General features: G+C 43.5%; 1 protein-coding gene across 13 annotated transcripts in view; it reads right to left on the reverse strand.

Moving 5' to 3' along the window:
• Positions 1-20,497, reverse strand: part of CUX1 (cut like homeobox 1) — a 339,895-nt gene that overhangs the window by 163,912 nt on the left and 155,486 nt on the right. For all 13 annotated transcript variants that reach the window (XM_039849000.1, XM_039848999.1, XM_039848998.1 and 10 more), the window contains exon 3: positions 15,254-15,301. In XM_039849000.1, coding sequence (XP_039704934.1) covers positions 15,254-15,301 — 48 coding nt within the window. The remainder of the gene's footprint in view (positions 1-15,253; positions 15,302-20,497) is intronic.

A 20,497-nucleotide genomic window follows, 5' to 3' on the forward strand; every position in this document is an offset into this window, starting at 1 on the left:
GGTTTCAAAACCTGTGATTTGTCTGTCTGGTTTTCTCTGCTACTCTGAGCTGCCTGCCCCTCCAGGAGGGAACACTGGAGAGAAGCCAGGAGAGAGAGTGAAGGAGGAAGGAGCAGTGCATGTGCCCCTCGCCTCGGAGTCTGCTTCCATACCCTAGAGGTATGGGGCCCAACATGGTGCTAGGAAGTGCTCCCAGCAGGCCTGGGCCACGCACGCCCACTGCTCTGAGGGGAGCATCACTGGTCTGTTGCTTTTCAAGAGAACACATGCTTGGAGTTTACTCGGGAGGATGCCAGGCCCGGCGTCTCTCGGTCAGATTTGCTCTCCCAAGTCCCCAAACACCAATGGTCTCACCTGAGGATGAATGAGGCTCGGGTGGGGAGTGGGGTGGTCTGAATCAGGAGCTGGCAGTGCTCCCTGAGGAGCACAGCTCCTCTGTCCCAGGTAGGTCCCTAGGCTCCTTCCCAACAGCCCTAGAAACCTGTCTCTTTCCTTTTCATGCTCCTACTATAAACTGGTAGGTTCCTCTCTCCTTGTTACATTGGAGAGGAAAGTGTAATTTCACAGGTCTCCCCTCTTCTCCTACTTCTGAAGCAATTTCAAGACATTTCTCAAGCTTTCAGGCTTTAGAGTCAGTCGTTGGAGTTCAAATCTCAGTTCTAAGGCTGATGAACTATGTGACTTCAAGCTAGTTACTTGATTTCTCTGGGCCCATTTCATCTTACAGAAGCAGTCATGAAAGCTCTCAGGGCTGAGCTGCTGAGCAGATTAAACAATGTAACATATGTGAAGCTTCTGGCACACAGCTGGAGCTGAAGAGAAGTTCTCCAGCATCTCTCTAAAGGGCTGCGCTCAGAGTCTGCCATGTTTTAGAAGAGCCTTCTCTCCAGCTAAGTCTCCACTTCCTACTGGAGGGCTTCGCTAACGCTGCCCAACTTACCCGCAGTCCTATCATTCTGAGTCCTCAGGTAGCCTGGGAGAGGGGGCTGAGGACAAGGTCAAGGCCAAGGAGCAGCCCTAAGCAGTGGCAGAGTGAGAGTGCAAGTCCTGTTCCAGTCCCCGATGAGGAGGGAAACCGGGAGGCCCGTGGCCCGCCAGGCCAGGTTGCCTGTTCCTGGCTGGCAACTTAGAAGGCTCTGAAAGTTGTACTTAGAAGGGCACTGATGAAATGAACACAGCCTGAATTTTTTTTTAAATTAACAGTGGTCATGTTCCCTCCCACAGAGGCGAATGGAGTATGTATTCAGCTGAGTCTAAATACCTGGGTTCTAACCCATGAGCCTGCTCAGTCCACTTCTGATCGCGAGCGTTGTTTCGAGGCTTGTCTGTGCAGGTGGCTAGAGCACATGTGATTGAAAGCTAGTGGGAGTGGGCTCCTTCCGTCTGGGAACACTTGCTGGAAGTGGTGAGTATGTAGTAACAAGAAGGTGGTGTTTGGCTGGACATAACGAGGCTCAAGGGATCCAAGAGCCTGGAGTTGGGCGGCCACAGACCCCACCTCCAGGTACCCACCTTACTCTTCAAACTCATGACTACCCTCCTGCCCAGTCACTGTGGTTGGTAATAATATCCCCAGCACAGGGCGGTGGGGAAGGCTGCATGAGATCATGGAAGTGATTTGTAGACATAAAATGCTGTGCAAATACTTATTAGCAAAGAGAGCAGGGGTGCAGTCTAAAATGGACTGCAGGAGAGGTGGAACGTGGAATATCCACATGCAAGCAACAAAATCACTCTGGGTTCTCAGACTTTATCAGTGTTCCTGTGCTCCCTTCCCAGAGTCATGCACTTACGGTCACAATCCTCCTTTTGACCATGTGGTCCTTGGTGTCAGTTTCACTTAAGGAATTACTGCATTAAATTGATGGAACATTAGTAAAACCTAATTAACATCCAGATTGAGTTTTTCCATGGGAAGAGAAAGCTGCAGAAAATAAAATACTCTAGTAATTTAAATTCCACAGTATTCAAATAAATACTATAAGACTGAACATTACAAGTTGAATAATTTTAGTTCAGGAAATAAAAAAACATTAGTGTCAGTCTATGCTTACAAATACTACTGCTAATCATCATTCGAATTTATTTCCCCAAACCTTCACACTTACATAAGGAAACAGAGGTACTGAGAGGTCAACTGATTTGATAAAGGTCAATATCACTGACTTGAGGCAAATCAGGCCTCAGAGAAAGGCCTCTAAGTCTAGATCTAGTGCTCTTACCTTCATATCACAACTGACTCATGATTCCTTGAATGGGGCTGGGAATGTAAGCAGACAGAACACAGCCTTTTTTATCAACAGAGAATGCTTTTGATTTACACACTAGGGGTGTTAACTTTCCATCCATCCATCCATCCATCTACCTACCCACCCTTTACTAAGAGCCTTCTGTGTGCCACATTAAGATACAGATCTTGCTCTACCGTTAAGCTCCATGAAAGCAGTGTCTGCATTAATTACTAACCACATGCCAGGGTCTAGTTAAGGTCTAGCTTGTCACATAGTAGATGTTCAGTAAATAGTGAATGAAAAAATGAATGAGTAAATCCTGTCCTCCAGAAGCTATGGTCTGGGAGGGCAGATTGACATGAAGAGTGGAAGATAACTCAGTGTGACCAGGGTCATAGCCTAGCCGTGAACAGAGCAGCGGAGCAGCCAAGGAGTGTGTGGCGCACCCTGCGGAGGTGACCCCCATTTATCTGGCCACAAGATCACTCTGGTGGTTCCATTAGCTTGGGTTTCCTGACAAAGAACCTGTTTCCTAAGCCGTCAAGGAGAAGTGCAATGGGCGAGTCCTGGGGCTCCCTCTCGGCATTGCCACCAGCCCCTCTGTCATGTGTAACCTCCAATTCCTTACCTCTGACCTTCTGGTCTTTAGAGCCTCCAGTCAACTTGGCCAACATATCATTTTATTAACTCATTCTAGAGGTCTTTGAGTTCTCGACTCCATTTTGACTCAGTTCGTTTCAATTCAACAAACATTTCCTAGGCACCGACTGCACCAGGCACTAGGACACCAGAACCCTCCGTGCCCTTCTTTAGGAGCAGGTGGGTCTGCTCTTGAACCCTTAGGAAGCCCGTGCTCAGGGGTACCTGACATGGGTCCTCCAGCAGAGAGGCAAATAAAAGCTAAGGAGGGCCCACCACAAGTGGGCACATGCTGTAAACATCCAAGAACTATAGCGATGGTTACCGAGAGGATGTTAAAAATCATTATCTGCTGAAAATATTAGATTTGCTCTGGATTGTTCATTACATACAATAGCTTAATAGGACTTTTATTGAATAGCTGCAGAGCTCTAGGCCGAAATCAATTTGCCATACACTCGGAATTTTGATGTATGCTGTTGACTTCCACAACACGGAGCAATTTGTAATAGCTTTGGCTCGCTGTTGTTTTCAAAGCTCCTGCTACATCACAAGCATTTATTTCTGACCACAAAATTACATTTATTCAACAGAAAGCAGCTCCGGGTCTTTAAGAGGTTAACTTCTGGAGTGCTTGGCTGCTCTCCAGCCCGTCGGAGGAGCGGCGCTGGCGCGGTGGCACCGGCAGTGGCGGCAGCGCCGGGCGGGCGGCCGTGATTAATAGACTGCTGAGTGCGCCCCTTTCCACATGCACGCGGCTCGCTCCCCTGCTTCCATAGATCATGGGCTTAGCCTCAACATATCTGACTGAAATTGAATTTGGCTTCTCTCTCAACCGTTCATTTCCTATGTTATGCAAGGTTATATCCTTTTCTGCATGAGCAGAACCAAACCAGCTGCAGCTTTGGAGAAGAAAATGTGTTTTCAATTAGGAAGCTGGCCTGAATATTGAACCACAGCCCTACTGCTCCCATAATTGAGCCATCATGGAGTGAGCCTACAGGAAGATACTGTATCACCAGGCCTTCAGAGTTTACTGTAAGATAATTAAGACACACTGTCACCACCACGACCACTACAGCTACCGCCACTATCACCTCACCATCACGTGCATGAAAAGGCCCAAGAATCTGAAGATAGCCAGGTCGAGTGAGAAGGAAGGAAGTCCCTCCCAGGAGAGGGGTCAGGACAGCAGGCTGTGTTGGGGTCTTCGTGAAGCCTCCCTAGTCCTCCAGCCAGAGCTTTTCAGTGTCCTCAGGGTGCCTTTCAGGGACACTGAGTCCTAAATTGCAAACGACTCTGATGCCCCTGGGTGGAAAACCAGTCTTATTTTTCTTGTGGGTCACTAGGAACCTAGTGCAGAGCCTGACACACAGTACTCAATGAGTACTTATTAATGGGGGAGCAGGTGAGAGGGAGAAAGAAATTCAGCTGAGAATACCTTATTAAACACCTTGGGAGGGCGAAAATGATACAAAGCCTAAGAGATGATGCGGACCCTCAAAAGGAAACAGTTAAAAACAGGCTGAAATGGTCAGGAAAAGGAATGAGGGAGGCGGACTTTCAGTTAGGTCTTAAAAAAGACATAATTTTTATAGGTGAGGAAGAACAAAAAGTTATAATAATGGAGGCCGTGACTTTAGGAAAAAGTCAGAGGCAGGAGACCACAAGGCATGTTCAGGGGACAGTAAGCAGACCCCCCTGGTAGAAGCAAAAGCCAAGGACGTGAGGCCTGGAAATACATTTTGAACTAAACCACAGAGCTCCTCACATACCATCTAAAGTACCAGAATAGGCGCAGAGTCACAGAACTTGACCTAGAGGAACTGCCCTTGGAGGGAACCTAGCCCAGTGGTTCCACAACCAGCTAGGAATGAGAATCAGGGTGACTCTGTAAAATTAGATTCTTAGGTTCAACCCCAGGCCTGATGAAATCAGAACCTCGGGGGTGGGAGACCAGGGAGCTGAATTTATGAAAACATAGGTGATTCTCATGCTGCCAGTTGGTCCATCTGAGAACCACCTTTAGAAACCATAGATCTGGTCCAATCTTCTCTGCAGCTTTGGAGAAGAATACCATCTTGCCCATGACATTTAATGCAGTAGTTGCTAAGTACAGTCATGATGGGGAAATAAATATGTATACATGCATGTGCACCTGCACACACATACAGTTCCTACCTTCTAGATTTCAGAAGCATAAGGCTAAGTAAACTGTGTTCCAATAACTAAAATACAAAGGTAGAATGCCTTCAGACTCAAAATCAAAAGAGATATAAATGAAGTCCTAACAGAGATAAAAAGGGAAGAGTTTGTTTCTGGTGGGTATTTGGGGAAGGCCTGAAGGGTCTGGCATCTGGGTTGAGACTTGAAGAAGAATGGGTAAGAGCTGACCACATACATCCCTGACAGGTGGTCCTCTGGCTCTAGTTTGAACACCCCCAGTAATAGAAAACTCACTATCTTAGATGGCAGCTCATTTTACTTTTGAACAGCTCTAATTGCTGGAAAAGTCCTCTTCTGTCTGATGACAAAGTATTAGTCCAGTGGCTCACAGTGGACTTCAGTTATGGGGCTCCCTGCTATCTTGATCATGCACTCATTTTACAGATGAGCAAAGTCAAGCAGAAACAGGTTCAGGAGCTGCCCAAGGTCACAGGAGAGTGAGTGGCAGTGCCTGGGCAGGTTCCCAGGCTCCCTAATTCCCTGTGAAATGTTCTTTGAAGTAAAGCACTCAGACACCCTGGCTTTATTTAGATATGGCCTTTAGATTCGAACACTTAAATATGTTACAGTGCAGCAGATATGGGCCACAGGACATCCTTGAGACTCTTAGTCACTTTCAACTAATTCATGGAATATTTACTCAACTTAATCCATTTCATCTGTTATTTGATTAAAGTCTGTCGAATGGCCCTGCAAGTATGCAGGGAGCCTTTGCGTCCCACTGCACTCAGACCTCTCCTTTGGACTAGAGCCTTTCAAAGCAGCTTACCACCATAGCCCACCAGAACCCCACCTGCCCAGCCCCCAGTGGCCCGCTTGCTGGCTTTTGGTCATTCTGAGCACTGTCCCTCTTCAGAGCCTGGACACTTGCCCTGCTCTGTCTTTCACTCTCCCCAGCTCTGTGCTTGGCTGGTTCTTCTCATCACTCAGGTCTTACCTCTAACGTCACTTCCTGGGAAAGGCCTCCCAGGAAAACTGTCTCTGAGGAAGCTGCCCTGCTCCCGCTCTTCTCTACTTTCCCATCTATTTCCCTCATAGCACTTGTCACCACCTGAAATTATTCCTTGTGTTTATTATCTCTTTCCCTTCACTAGAACATAGGCTTCAAGACACCAGGGGCCTTGTCGACTGTATCCACACCTACATCCTTAGCTCCTATTTGGCTCAGTGCTGCCTGGTTGGCTCTCAATTTTACTGAATGAAAAAAATGAATGAATATCAGGCAGAAAAACCCAGCATCAGAGGCAATACGGGGCTTCACATAGATTGACTGCGGCTCTGAATATTGCTGGCATGTTAAGTCTACAGTGCAACTTCAGTACAAAGAGAGGTAGCAAATAATTTTTGGTCCCCCATGTGGGCCACATGGGCAAGTGATACTGGGATGGAGTCACAGTTGGCAGTTAACCTGGGCTCCCACTCCTCCAAGGGGCGAAGATCAGGTCATCGCAAAGGGTGTGCAAAGTTATGGATATTTATGTACATGCGGGACAAGGCACGGAGTGCCAGATCTGACACGAGCGGGGTTAGTTAGAAGAGGAGGGGAGCCTGAAGCTGTGTCTGCCGCGCACTTTACACAAAATGAACATTCATGGTCCTTATTCAAGACCGGGAAGGTTGACCGAGATGATGGAAGGGTGGAAGGCATCCTCCCTGCTCCCCTGAAGCAATATCAGAGTGCACCAACATTAGAAAACATGGCTGGAGTGCCAGACAGCCCCAGTGCTGCCACTGTCACCTGTGTGACTTTGGGTAGTTTACTTACCATCTCTGGGTTTCGTTTCCTTATCTGTAAAATAGACTGTTGCTTCCCCCACCCATCCAATGGATGCCTACTGCATACTTATTAGGGCTGGGTACCAGGTAAACAGAAGAGGCCAACACAGACATAACATAGTAAATCTAGAGAGAGATTTAACAAACATAACAAACTCACAAACACAACGAGAAAAGTACCCTGTACAAAAGGACAAGGTGCTATATGAGAAAAAGTAAGAGGGCCTTGGTATGGACTGACGGTCGAGACCTCTTTGAGGGCATGACATCTGAGGTAAGGCCTAAAGGATGAGCAGGAGAGGGCCAGGCAGGGGGCTAGGAGAACAGGGCGGGACAGAGGGAGGTGGGCTTTGGCCAGGACAGGCACCCCGAAGGCCGAGGTAGGGTTCTGTGTCCACCTCAACGGCACTGGGGAGCCTCTGGAAGTTTTTGAGCAAGGAAGTGATGTGATCCCGGCTGATGCATGGAGGAAAGGAAGGGGTGGGGCGGGTAAGGGCTGGAACACAGACCAGTTAGGGAACCGCTGCAATGGCCTCGGTGACACACAGTGGCTGTGGACAAGTGTGCAGATGGTAGGGATGGAAACCGTCAGGCAGATCTGAGTACACTTCAGAAGAAGGATGGAGGAAATGGGGGCCTATGGGAGAGAGGAAGGCGAGCAAGATTTCCAGCTGAGGCAGCTAGGCGGATTGGAGAGCTATCCCTAAGAAGGGAAAGGAGGGAGGAGGAGGACATTTCAGCAAATGTGAAAATTGGAGAAGAGGAGGTGGTTGTGGGTTACGAGTCATTTCCTATGAAATACCTAAAAGGCGATATCAGACAGGCAGCCTCAGATGAGCATGGCACTCAACAGAGAAGACTGAGTTAGAGAAATCTGAGTTTTCAGCATATAAATACTGAGAGATGATAGAGCAAAGAATGCTGTGATTCACAGGTCTGAAGGAAAAGAAGGAACAGCCCAAGGAAACTAAAAATCAATAGCCTGAGTGGCGAACAGAGAACTCAGAGGGCAAAATATCATGGACTGTCAAGAGAAGAGAATCTATCAGGAGAAGCGTGGTCAGTTGTGCTGAACGTCACTGAGGTGCAAGCACAGAGGACTGAAAGGGTCAAGCTAGAGTGCAGGGGACACCAGACTGTGGTGGGTTGAAGAATAATGGGTACACACACAGGATGGAGATGGCTCTTTGGAGAAGCTTGGCCAAGAGGGCTGGGGGACAAAGAACGGTTGGCACATCTTTCTTCCTCTCTGTCTCAAGATGGAACATACTAGCACTTACAGGAATGCTGATGAGAACCCAATAAATAGCAGAGACTGCAGATACAGGAGAGCACATAAATGCACGACTATGGCTGCTAAGAAAGCAGAAGGTGGGCTCCAGCACTCATGTGGAGGAACTGGCATTTTAGGGAAGGGGCACTTCCTTTCACAGCAAAAGCCAATGGAGAAGACAGATATAGCTTTCGAGATCTGGTGACAGGAAGGTAGAAGCAGCAGCTACTTTCCAGTTTGGGAAGAGTCGGCGAGCACATGCTTGAAAAGTATCTAGCACAGCACTTGGACTAAGTGTCCCATAAATGCCATTTTGAACATTATTACAACTATGTTATCTACCTCGGCCTTCCCAAGTACATGGCCTCACGGGAAGTATCCATTTGCCTGGAGATTAAAATTTATCACAGATGAAATGCAAAGAGAAGAGAAAAGATAATACTCAGCTTTTGACATGCAAAAACAGGATTATGCAACGATTGCCTTGTAAACAAGATTATTTCTTTTTGAAAGAAACAGTTCATACTTACAAAATAACGAAATGAATACCTGTGACTAGGGACATCACTACGACATTAGAAACCTTTGTATCTATGAGAATCTCTATTCTGAATTTCTTGTTTCACTTTTTCTTATGCTTCTATTACATAATAAAAATTTGTATGTATCCCTACACAATATCAGCTCCGTATAGCATATTTTTGCATTTTGTTCTATTGTATGACTGTACTACTCTTTACTTATTTTTTCTACCACTGATGGAAAATGGGCTGTTTCCACTTGTTTGCTATTTTCAAACATTCCTGAACTTGTTTGCTGGGCCCATGTTTAAGTTAATTTAGAATATTTACTTAGGAGTGGAACTGCTCTGTCAAGATATATGTGCTTCTTTAGCTTTAGTATCTGATGCTAGACTGGTTTTCAAAAAGGTTCTACCAATTTACACTCTTACTTTGACTTTTGAATCAACCTGCAGGACATGAATAAGTTACATTTAAATTATTTTAATTTGTTTCCCTAATTATGCGGTTGAGCATCTTTTCATATATTTATTGACCATTCAGATTTTCTCTTCTAAGAATGCCATTCATGGCTTTGCCTTTGTTCCTACTGGGATGTTTGTCTTTTGCTTATTAATAGGTAAACTTTTTTTTTCTGAATATTTGAATATTAACCCTTTGTTCACTGTGTGTGTTGCAACTGTCTCCTCCTGGTTTGTGACTTGTGGCCAAGATTACCCAACATATGATCTGCTCATAGTACGGACCTAGGGGGCATCATTCACATCAAAGGTATTTGAATCTTCATTATGAAAAAAATTCAGACTGGCTGGAATTTTTATTAAGAAAGGTTCCCAATAGATAATGTAAAATTACCTTGAGAAAGGTAGAGCTTTTTACTAGTTCATACAAAGGTAAAACTGATCTAGCAGTACCCGCCCCGGCTTATCTTTTTCATTTTCTCTAGGGTATCTTTCCATGGGAGAAAGGGAGGGGAAATTTATACTTTTAAATTTTAATGTAGTTGAATCTAACAATTTCTTCCTTTATGGTTTCCTGTTTATGAAATCCTATCTAACCCAAAGCCACTGTATTCTATGTTTTCTTCTAAAAGGTTTAAAGTATTGCCTTAAGTCTTTACCTATAATTTGTGTTTTCAAGGTAGGGATCTAATTTCACTTAATTCCATAAGGATAACAAATTGTCAGAGGACCATTTATTGCAAAGTCTGCCTTTTTCTCACTGATTCGTAATGCTATCTTTGGAATGTATTTGGCTTCTACATATGCATGGGTCAGTTTTCCATTGGTGTATTTATCTATCCCTGTGCCAATTACTGTAGCTTTGATAATCTGGTAGGCCAAATCCTCCACCTTGCTCTTATTTAATATTATCTTCACATCATCAATCTCATAAATTCTGGAATCAGCTTTTCAAGTTTCATGAAAAATCCTGTTGGAATTTTGACTGGAACTATAATGACTCAGTCTATAATCAATTTAGGGAAAACTGATATCTTTAATAATAGTGGGAATTTCTGTCCCTGAATACCTTCTCTCTCCTCTCCATTATTTAAACCTTTCATTTCCTTCCATATAAATATTATTCTTTTCTCCAGAAAGAGTTTGTAACGCACTGTCATATTTATATCTAGGTATCCTTTACTTTTTGTTATCTACAGTGGCATCCATTCTCAGTTTGCTGTTGATGCAGAGGTATGTAATTAGTTTTGTATATTGACTTTGTGTCTAACAACCTTGTTGAATAAATTGAGGCTCACTTGGAAAATGGCAGTTTTATTTCTTCTATTACAATATGCTTTGTTTCTTTTTCCTTGTCTTCCATGCTAGCTAAGACTTCTTGTACAATGTTAAATAAAAGTAGCATTAGTAGGCATTCTTGTCTTGTTCCTGATTTTAAAGGGCACGTTTTCAACATCACTGAGTATGGCTGATTGATGGTTTTTGATAAATACCTTTACCCAGGTTAAATAAGTCCCCCCTCTATTCCTAGTTTGCTGGTATTTTTTTCTTTTTTTATCATGAGTGGATACTCAATTTTATCAAATCTTTTCCTATAACTATTAAGATAAGTTTCCTCTTTAATCTGCTAATGATATTAATTTGCATTAATAGAGTTTAAAAATATTAAACCAAACACCATTCTTGAGATACACAGGGCTTGATGGATTCAATTTACTAAAACTTTTAAAAGGACTTCTGCATATCTATTCATAAATTAGACTGACTTCGATATTCCTTTCTAATACTGTTCTTGCCTGGTTTGGGCAGCAAGGTTACACTAGCCTCATAAAATGAGTTACTCTCTCTTTTTTTATTTTCTGAAGGAGTTTGCAAAAGATTAGATCTATTTTGTGAATGATTAACAAAACTCTCTCATAAAAATGTCTAGACCTTGTGGAAATATTTCTATAATAGTTATAGGGCTATTCAGGTTTTCTATTTCTTTTCTAATCAGCTTTGGTATATTATAGTAGTCCAGAAATTTGTTCCTGTTGTCTAGGTTTTAAAATTTATTGGCATAAAATTGATTATAATATTCTCCTGTTACCTTTTTAATCTCTGCCACAGTTGCAAATGTATCCCCGTTTTCATTCCTGTTTTTTGTCTGTTTGTTTGTTTTTCTTCATTAGGAAGATAGTTTGTCTACTGTAGTTGTCTTTTTAAAGAACCAACTTCGAGGTTGCTTGTCTCTTGGCTCTTTTTCTTTTTCATTCATATATATATATACATATATATATTATTCATGTTATTTCCTTCTTATTTTCTTTGAGCTATTTTGTTGTACTTTTATAACTTTTTAAGCTTGATGCTATGTTCATGAATTTTCAGTCTTATTTCCCCTCTAATATAAGAACCTACGTTATTTCTGAAGAGGATTTTCCTCCCTGAGGATACCTGGTTTAAGCAACCAGTTCCCCTAGAAAGCAGCCAACTTCTTTCCTGCTCGACCTTCTATATACCAGGACTCTTCTCAGATCCATGAGAGATCTGAGAGGGAGACAATTTGTAAGACTTAGCATTTTCCTAGCGAGAGTGTATCATGTCACTGAAGGGACTGTCTAAATTATTGGACTAAAATATACCTTAAATTGGGTTGACCATTTAGGTTATTTCCCCTACTAGCTGGCTGGGCTTCTGAAACACACAAACTTAGATAGAGCAATAAATAAATATAATTTCAGTGTGAGTTAAATTTGATGACTTTGCTATAATAATAATGAATAATTGTTATGATTACAGTATTCCAAACTTTTCAATCAAGGACAACGAATAGTTACTTACTAGTTTTTTCTAAAGGTATTTCCTGAGCATATTTTCTGGGGTCTCTTTTGCCTTATTAACAGCAGCATAACTTTAAGAAAGGACAGAAACAAAATGCTTTAAAAACTGCCTCCAGAGGAACCTCACTGTCCAACCACTTATTCAATAACTACTTTTGAAAGCCCAACTACTTTCTAGTTCCAATTGCTGTGTCAGGTACTGAGAATACAAATAGCCAACAAGAAAGGACACAGAGGTTGCCTTCACACATTTACAGACTCACTGGGAACAGAGACAAAGTCAAAGGCAGCTCTTAGGCACAATGACAAGTGTCACAAGTAGTGTGGGGTGCAATGAGAGCCCACAGTACAGGACACCTAGCCTGTTACTGGGGCTCACGGAAGACCTTTCTTGAGGAAGAAACACCAAGCAGAAGTAAGACAGGTGAAGTAGAAGGAGTGTTTCAGGAAGAGGTCAGTCCACATGAAGGTTTGGAGGCCAGTGAGGACACTTTACGCACAAGGGCCTCACAGAATTCAGAATGGCTGTGTGTCCAGTGATAGGTGGTGAGTGAGTGTGGTGAGAGAAGTCTAGAAAGGTAAGCAGTTACCAAATCATGTGGGTCTCAGAAACCACAGGAAGGAAGGTGTCTGGATTTACCCTGAGAACCACAAGAAACACTCAGGGGCATAAGCAGTATCCTGGCCAAGTTACTATTTCCCATGACATTGTAACACACTACAAATATGTGTTCTTGCAGTAATGCTAAAGTCCTTCAATATCTTGCTGTCGGAAAACTTTATTTTGTTTTGTTTTTTCTTTGGAGGAATCTCAAATAGGGAAGTAATCTATACGAATTTTGAGGCAAAGAACATGTTTTCACTACACCATACATTTTTCTAAGGGGAACTCAAGCACCTTGGTATGAACTCAAAGAATATATCTGATAAATAAAATCACATTCAGCAAACACTAATGAAGGGTACAAGAATAAGCCTCTGATTAGAGAAGGCAGCTTTTAGAAAAATAAGCTGAATGGATCCTGCCCCAGCTCAGTACCAAGACATGCTGCCTTCCGCCTTACTCAGCAGAAAACCAGCCCTGCATGTGTGGTCCCCATGCGCAGTTACCCTCTGCTATGAAAGTTTATTCTTCAGAAACAAGTAGGAAAGTAGGATTTAGTCCCTTCTACTAAAGTCAGCTTACTAGTGAGCACAAATGATTTAAAATAAATATAGTAATTAGCAGGGCTTGGTAAGTATTAATTGATAGCGATATAAAAATATTTACTTTTCAAATAGCCTTTTAAAAAACAGGCAAATAAGAAGCCTAAATGTTTCGCAGGCATTTCAAATTTAATATATCCAGAACCAAACCCATTACCCTATCCAGAATGAGATATTCTATAACTTAGATTCTTAAAAACATACACACACACACACACACACACGAAAACTCAATGTAATAAAAAAACAATAACAAAGGTCGGGGGGGTGGAGAGAGCATTCTATATTAAAAGAGAAATATATCCCCCAAATGCAATGTATGAACCTGACTGGACCCCAGTTGGGGGCAAGGCAGTTATAAAAAACAATTTGGGGATAACTGTGGAAATTTGATTTTGGTCCTAATATTAGATATCAGAATTAGCGTCAATTTTCCCAGTTGTGACACTTGGGGTTAGTGTGGAAATGTCGGACAATGTCTTTAATTTTAGGAGAAACACACATATATTTAAGGGTACAGTGCTATGCTATTTGCAACTTACTTTTTAATGTTTAACAAGAGGGTGAGTAGCAAATGTGGCAAAATTTAACAAGTAGTGGGTCTGGGTAAAGGGTGCACAGGTGTTTCTTTCTACTTTTATGTAAACTTCAAATTTAAAAAAGAAAGAAAGAAAGAAAAACAAGCAAACAACAAAAAAAGCATACTGAGCTATTTCAGCTAGAGAAACACTAAGCCAGTAGGGAACACTAAGCCAGTAGGCCTCACAAAAGCTGCTGAACAGGTAAAAGTAAGAGATCAGATCAAATGTGGGTAGGTGTAAGGTGACAGTTTTACTCATAGATGAGGGTTTGGAGATGTACTTCTGAGGAAAGGACAGGTCACATCCTTCCCAGACCTGGGATACTGATATCCTCTGTGCCTCATGGAGCTGGGTCCGGCGGGGCTTCCTGAGGCAGGAAATTACAATCAGAGAGCAGAGCACTGCTCCGCTGCTCTAGAGTCTTCAGCCATTGCCAGCAGTTACTGCTGCTTCACCTCCCTGCACTGTTTCCTCACTGTCCTGGAATCTCCTCTCTCGCCTCCCACTGCAGTCTTCCTGACCTTATTTGTTCCTTCACCCTCTGCTGTCACCTGCATGCTGAAGAATTTGCCAAATGGTAGCTCTGACCTCTTACGACCCTGGACCTCTGGGCCCAGGATTCCAGCCTCCTTAGCATTATGTCCCAGGAGGCACCCCACTCAGCCCACTGCCTCATGTCACTTTTGAATTTGCCATCTCACTTCCCCCATCCTGCACCATTCCCCATTCTGTGAATTGAGTAGTGGTAACAACATAAAATTCCTATGATCCTGCCAATATGGGTTCTTTAGAGGGCTTTAAAGAAGACTTGCTCCCTCTCCTTAGTGATATTACTACTTCCATCATTCTAACAGGAGACGCTAAGAGCCGAGAGTGCATAGCCCACATCAATAACAAAATTTCTGGCTCTCTAAAATCCACCACATGTCTACACAAAGGGCTGAGGAGGAACTGGAGTGTCACTCACCACAACTGCCTGTCCACTTTGTGGATGTTATTCCATTAACAGGCAGCCAGAGTGCACGTTTCGGGTGATTGGCAGCCAGCCCGCCATGTTGCCCAGCCTTTCTCTGGAAGCATCTACTAGAAAACTTTTCTTTATATTGAGCCCAAATGTACTCCTCGAGGCTTCTGCCTGTAGCTCTTTTTTCAAGCCTTGATCAAGTGAAAGTCCTCTTCCCCCCCACCCCACAGCTGCACGTGAAAGCACCGGGCTGCCCCCCACTCCATTCCTTCCTTACTGGAGGCCTCATGCAGCAGCAGCCCTAGACCAGCTCAGGGAACCAGTGAGCTTCAGGAAGTTCATGGGCTGCAGTCTGAACAAGCTCAGTCCACCCAGTGGAAACATCACATTGGGAAACACCATATCTGCACAACATTGGGTCGGTGCAGCTGGGAAGGCTCCATCTGGGTAAGCACTTTCTTTCTGTCAACAGCATTTATTTAATAAGAATAAAAAGAAAGCACGATGAGCTATGAAGGGTGGTTCAAGATACAAAATAAGCAGAAACACTTACCTCCCCTTGGAAGCTCTTCAGCAGTGGCGCTACCTGCTTGCGCAAATCCTGGAGCAAAAGGGATGGATCAGGAAACAGCCATTTGAGAAGGAAAGAGAAGGGAAATACTCGTTAAGGCTTCCTAAAAACAGCTTTGAATATAGTAGTGATTATTATTATACAAAGCAATCCTGGTCCATCTTCATTCATACATCATGTCAACTAGCACCTATAGTTTAAAATGAACTTAGTGAAGAATACCACTGGACTTATTACTACTAAATCGTGGTTATATACACTTGATTTTCAATGTGCTATAAACTAAAGTTTTTGCTGATGTCAGTCTGAAATAATTTACTTAAAATAAAATAGACTATTACAATGCAGGTGTGACTTATTTGTACCCGAAATGGATTGGGGCCACCCCTGCATTTTAGCTGTTACTTTTGAGCACTATTCATGGGAGATACACCTGTTTTGAATCCATGTTTGATATAGTCACTGAGAATTTTATCCCAAGCCAGCAATACCTGTTAATTCCTTGGAGAAATCAATATTTTTGTTCCTCCTTTGGATCATTTTCTATATTTTTACACCAAATTCAATTACAAAAAACAATCAAACTCTTTACCAGTCCCTTCTTAAATAAATAAAACTATCTGTGGTAGGCACAATAAAATGCCTCCCACCCCCCATCCCAGACATCCACATCCTGATTCCTGGAGCTCGTGACTATATTAGTTTACATGGTAAAAGGGACTTTGCAGATGTGATTAAGTTGGGGATCTTGAGTTGGGAAGATTATCCTGTATTATTCGAGTAGGCCTGGTCCTTGTAAGAGGAAGGCAGGAGGGTGAGGGTCAGAGAGGATGCGAGATGGAAGCAGGAATGAGAATGATGTAGGGGTGGAAGCCAAGGTGTGCGGGCAGTCCTGAGAAGCTGGAAACAGCCAAGAAATGATTCTCCCCTGGAGCTTCTAAAAGGAACAAGCTCTGCCAACACCTTGTTGCAGCCCAGTAAAACCTATTCTGGACTCTGATCTCTAGAATGTCAGATGATAAATTTCTGTTGTTTTAAGACACCAAGTCCATGCCGGTTTCTTATAGCAGCAATAGGAAACAAACACTATCTCATTTAGCCCACGGTACTTTTTAGAAAGACAGAGGCTATAATATACACTGAAAGGGAGAATAAGGGAAAAGAGGATGAAGAGAATGAAGAATCATGAAAGACAGATCGCTGTTTGATCCCAGGCAGGGTCAGTGGTAAAGCCTACATTTTAATTACAAGGAATAAGCCATGCTTCTTTGTCAGAAACTTGGCAACCACAGGTAATGGGGCGGGCTTTTAAACATGAGTGAGTTCAATGTGTGCTGGGTGGGGACGTGACATGGTTTGGACTCTGCAGAGGGGAGGGTGAAGACAGAAAGAGCCCTTGGGACTATGTGGTGGGCAGGCTGCTCCCATTCCTCCCTTTGGAAAGGACAAACAGGCAGGATGACCACACTGAATTACTTTGGTCAAATTGCAAACACAAGATGATAACATGGAGTTTGTTATCTGTTTTCCAAAAAGGCTGACTTTGACAAAGGTGATTCATTAACAAGGTGTGGGTGTTTTTTCCAGTGTTCTCACTAACCACGGAGCATTAGGGTGAACATCTAACTGGGTATAAAGAAGAGCTAACACACCCCATGAAGCCGGCACCAACACAGCATCCATGGCATGCAAGCCCAGCTTGCACAGATGTATGGTGAATCTTCCTCTCAAAAGGACACAAATCATATTAATCTAATTTTTAAAAATAAGATTTGAACAGTTCAAGGACGATAACTTCAATGCAACGCTTGCTTCCCAACTGTCCAGGCCTGGGCTTTGGGGTCAGCCAGTCACTTTTTTGGGGAGCTGTGGCCGAGCCCCCACCATACCCACCACAGGTAGTCTAGGAGCCCTGAGGGTGGGCTGTGGATCTGCCTTGCTGCATCTGACAGCTGGTAGCACCTGATGGCTCTGGAGATGGGAGCTCTAAGGCTTCCTTCCAACACACCTGGACTGGATATCGCAGAACTGGAAGCGGATAGGCCTCAATGTCATGGGCTATACTTCCTATTTCTTCATACTTTGAGTCTATAAAAGCAGCTGTTGATCATAGTCAAGAGTGCTTCCTCTTCCCTCCTGACTAGGGGCTGCTTGAGGGCAGGAAATAGGTGTTAGTCTCCCCACCCCCATCTCCAGCATCCAAGACAGGACTGGACAATATTTTGCTGAGGAAACCGGGGCACAAGAGGCCTCAAAACTTCAGAATGTTGGAGCAGGAAGCTGGTCACATCTCATGCCAGGTCTCATGTTCCTTATTCTGGAGGGGCCAATCCCACCCCACAGTGGCCCACTCCCCACAAGGTGTACTGGGGATGGCTGCAGGTGTGGACCTTGGCTTGGGGCACAAGGTGCCCCCTGTGTCCCGTGAACTAGTCAGCATAAAGACCGACTGAAGCCATCAATAGGAAATTGCTGAGAGAGAAAAATGTGATCTTGAGCTGCATTTATAGGAGCATTAATCTCTGTCTCCTCTGTGCCTAGGATGGGAAACTCAAAAGATATGGAATGGGTACATTAGTGAGTAAATGAAAGAATAAATCTCTCAGTGTGTCAGTAACTGGACAAGTGAGAGTGTCCGCCTGGATATGAGCCCTCAAGGCTGGCTCCATATTCTAAGCCGGAGCTGTCTAGCAAATGTGAAGTGCCAACCTCCTATATAACTTAAAGTTTTCTCTAGCTATGTTAAAAAAGCAAAAAGAAACAGATGAAATTAATTTTAATTTCTTGTAACAAAATATCCAAAATGTTATCATTTCCTATGTAATCAATAGAAAAAATTTTCATGAGATAATTTATATTCTTTTTCTTGTATTAAGTCTTTGAAATCAAATGTGTATTTTATGCTTCAGCGCTTCCCACTCTGGCCTGGCTACATGTCAACTAAGCCTGCTGACCCCGCCGTGCTCGGAGACGGACACCATATTTGGCATCTGGGGGCTAAGAGAAGCCTTTATAAGCCAGGGCCCTCCTAGGAGCCCCACTCTCGGATGGTCAGAGGGAGAAGTGAAAGGACAAGAATCAAGAGAGTAGGAGGCAAGCAGAGAGAGCAGAAGGTTAAGAGGAGGCAGTTTCAAGAGGGAAAAGGGGCTTATATCAAATGCTGCCACAGATAGGAGGCTGGAGAAAGCTACCAGACTTAGCAGCCAAGTGGCACTGAGTGTACCTTGAGAGGTACTGTGGGCAGAAACCAATCAGTGAGGGGCTGAGGGTGATGAGCTCTGAGGATGAGATAGCGATAAGTCTAAGGTGAGGAAAGGCAGAGAGGGTTGGGGTATAGCTCATGGCAGAGGGTCTCAGGAAGTTAACAATGCAGTAGTCCCGCCTTATCCGTGAGGAATACATTCCAAGACCCCCAGTGGATGCTTGAAACTGCTATAGTACAGAACTTATACTATGTTTTTTCCTATACGTACATACCTTTTCACTTAAAAGGAAGTACTTATGGCTTCTCTTTGGTATATCTGAATTGCCAGTATCATTACCTTGTACTTTGGGGCCATTATTAAGTAAAATAAAGGTTATCTGAACACAGGCACTGCAATACTGAGACAATCAATCTGATAACCATGACAGTTACTCCGTGACTAACAGGCAGGGGTGTACAACACACAGCATGGAGACACTGGACAAAGGGATGATTCACTTCCTGGGTAGGATGAAGTAGGAAGGTGCAAGATTTCACCATGCTACTCAGAAAAGCACATAATTTAAAACTTATTAATTGTTTATTTTTGGAATTTTCCATTTAATATTTTTGGACTGAGGCTGACCACGGATAACTGAAATCTCAGAGAGCAAAACCACAGATTAGCCTGGTGTCGGGGGCGGGGCGGAGCTACTGTAGTTTTCATTTAGTGTCTGCCATGTGCTTAGTGTTGCAACAGCGACTTCAGATATACTAGACTCATTTACTTTTCACAACAGCCAACATAAGAAACTGATACCTACATTTTACAGATAAGGGTACCGAAGGCTCAGAAAGGGAAGGATATTTATCAAAGGTCACACAGCTGGAAGAGTTAGGATGTACACTTAGATTTCCAAGGCCTGTGCCACAGCGAGATTTTGTAAAGGAATCGATCACCTTGGCTAGGTGTAGGTGCAAGGATGACATATAGGGGCAACCTGGACAGCAACATAGTGAAGGGGGGTGGGGGACACACACGTATCACTCGAAAGGCTTACAATGGGCCCAAACTCAGAGGGGAAATGGCGAAGTTGGATGAGGTCACAGAATGTGAAAGGTGACTGGACCGAGGCATTCAAGACCACTGTGGAGAAGAGGAGAGCGAGCATGAGTGGGGGTGTTTGGGTGCAGGACCAAGACCCAGGCCTCTTATCCTACTAGACTCATCCCTGATCTACCCAAACCCTGCCAACTGGCACAGGGCCAGCCTTCCAAAAACACCAGCTTTAGACGTATAGGAGATGACGAAAATACTTCTACGTATGATTACAGCACTCCAGGAAGACAGAAAAGCCATACCCCACATAACAATCATAAATAAACTCACTTCTGCTGTCCCTGCTATAACCAACCCACTATATTTTTAAAATCATTTATTTGGGCATATTCACATCTCATGACTAACCTGCTAAAATAACCTTTTAGATATTAAAGCTGACTCTGAGTGAGCACTCACACATATATACATGTCCTTGAAAACAGCTGAAGAGGAAAAAAAGCACTCTTCACACCCCTTCACACACATACAAACTGATATGTAAGAACTTCCAAGTTACCAGCTAAAAAATTACCTATTTCAATTCTATTTTTGGCAGTTTGAGAAATTTCTTCTCCAATTCTGCTACCTGCAAATATTACCCAGTTTAGTACTAAACTAAGAAGACAGAACAAAGGATGCTCACTTCTAACCCCTGCGCCACTCCATCGACAGTTAGTGAGGACACAACTTGATTCACTGTCCTTTCAGTGCCCTTTGCTGTCTGGATAGCACCACAAGCAGCAGATGCTGCCTCCCTGTTACTGTGTATCTCCCAACAGGTTTCTCTACCATCCCAAACTGAAAAAAGTACGGTTTAACCAATCAAAATCATGTTGGTGCGAATGATAATTACAGAATTAACACAAAGTTAAAAGAAATTAATAACTCAAGGTTACACATTCAATTCAGTGACACTGTTTTCAGCGCTATTTTAAATTTC

Source organism: Pteropus medius, unplaced genomic scaffold, assembly GCF_902729225.1.
Source record: "Pteropus medius unplaced genomic scaffold, Ma_sr-lr_union100, whole genome shotgun sequence".
Classification (NCBI taxonomy): Eukaryota; Metazoa; Chordata; class Mammalia; order Chiroptera; family Pteropodidae; genus Pteropus; species Pteropus medius.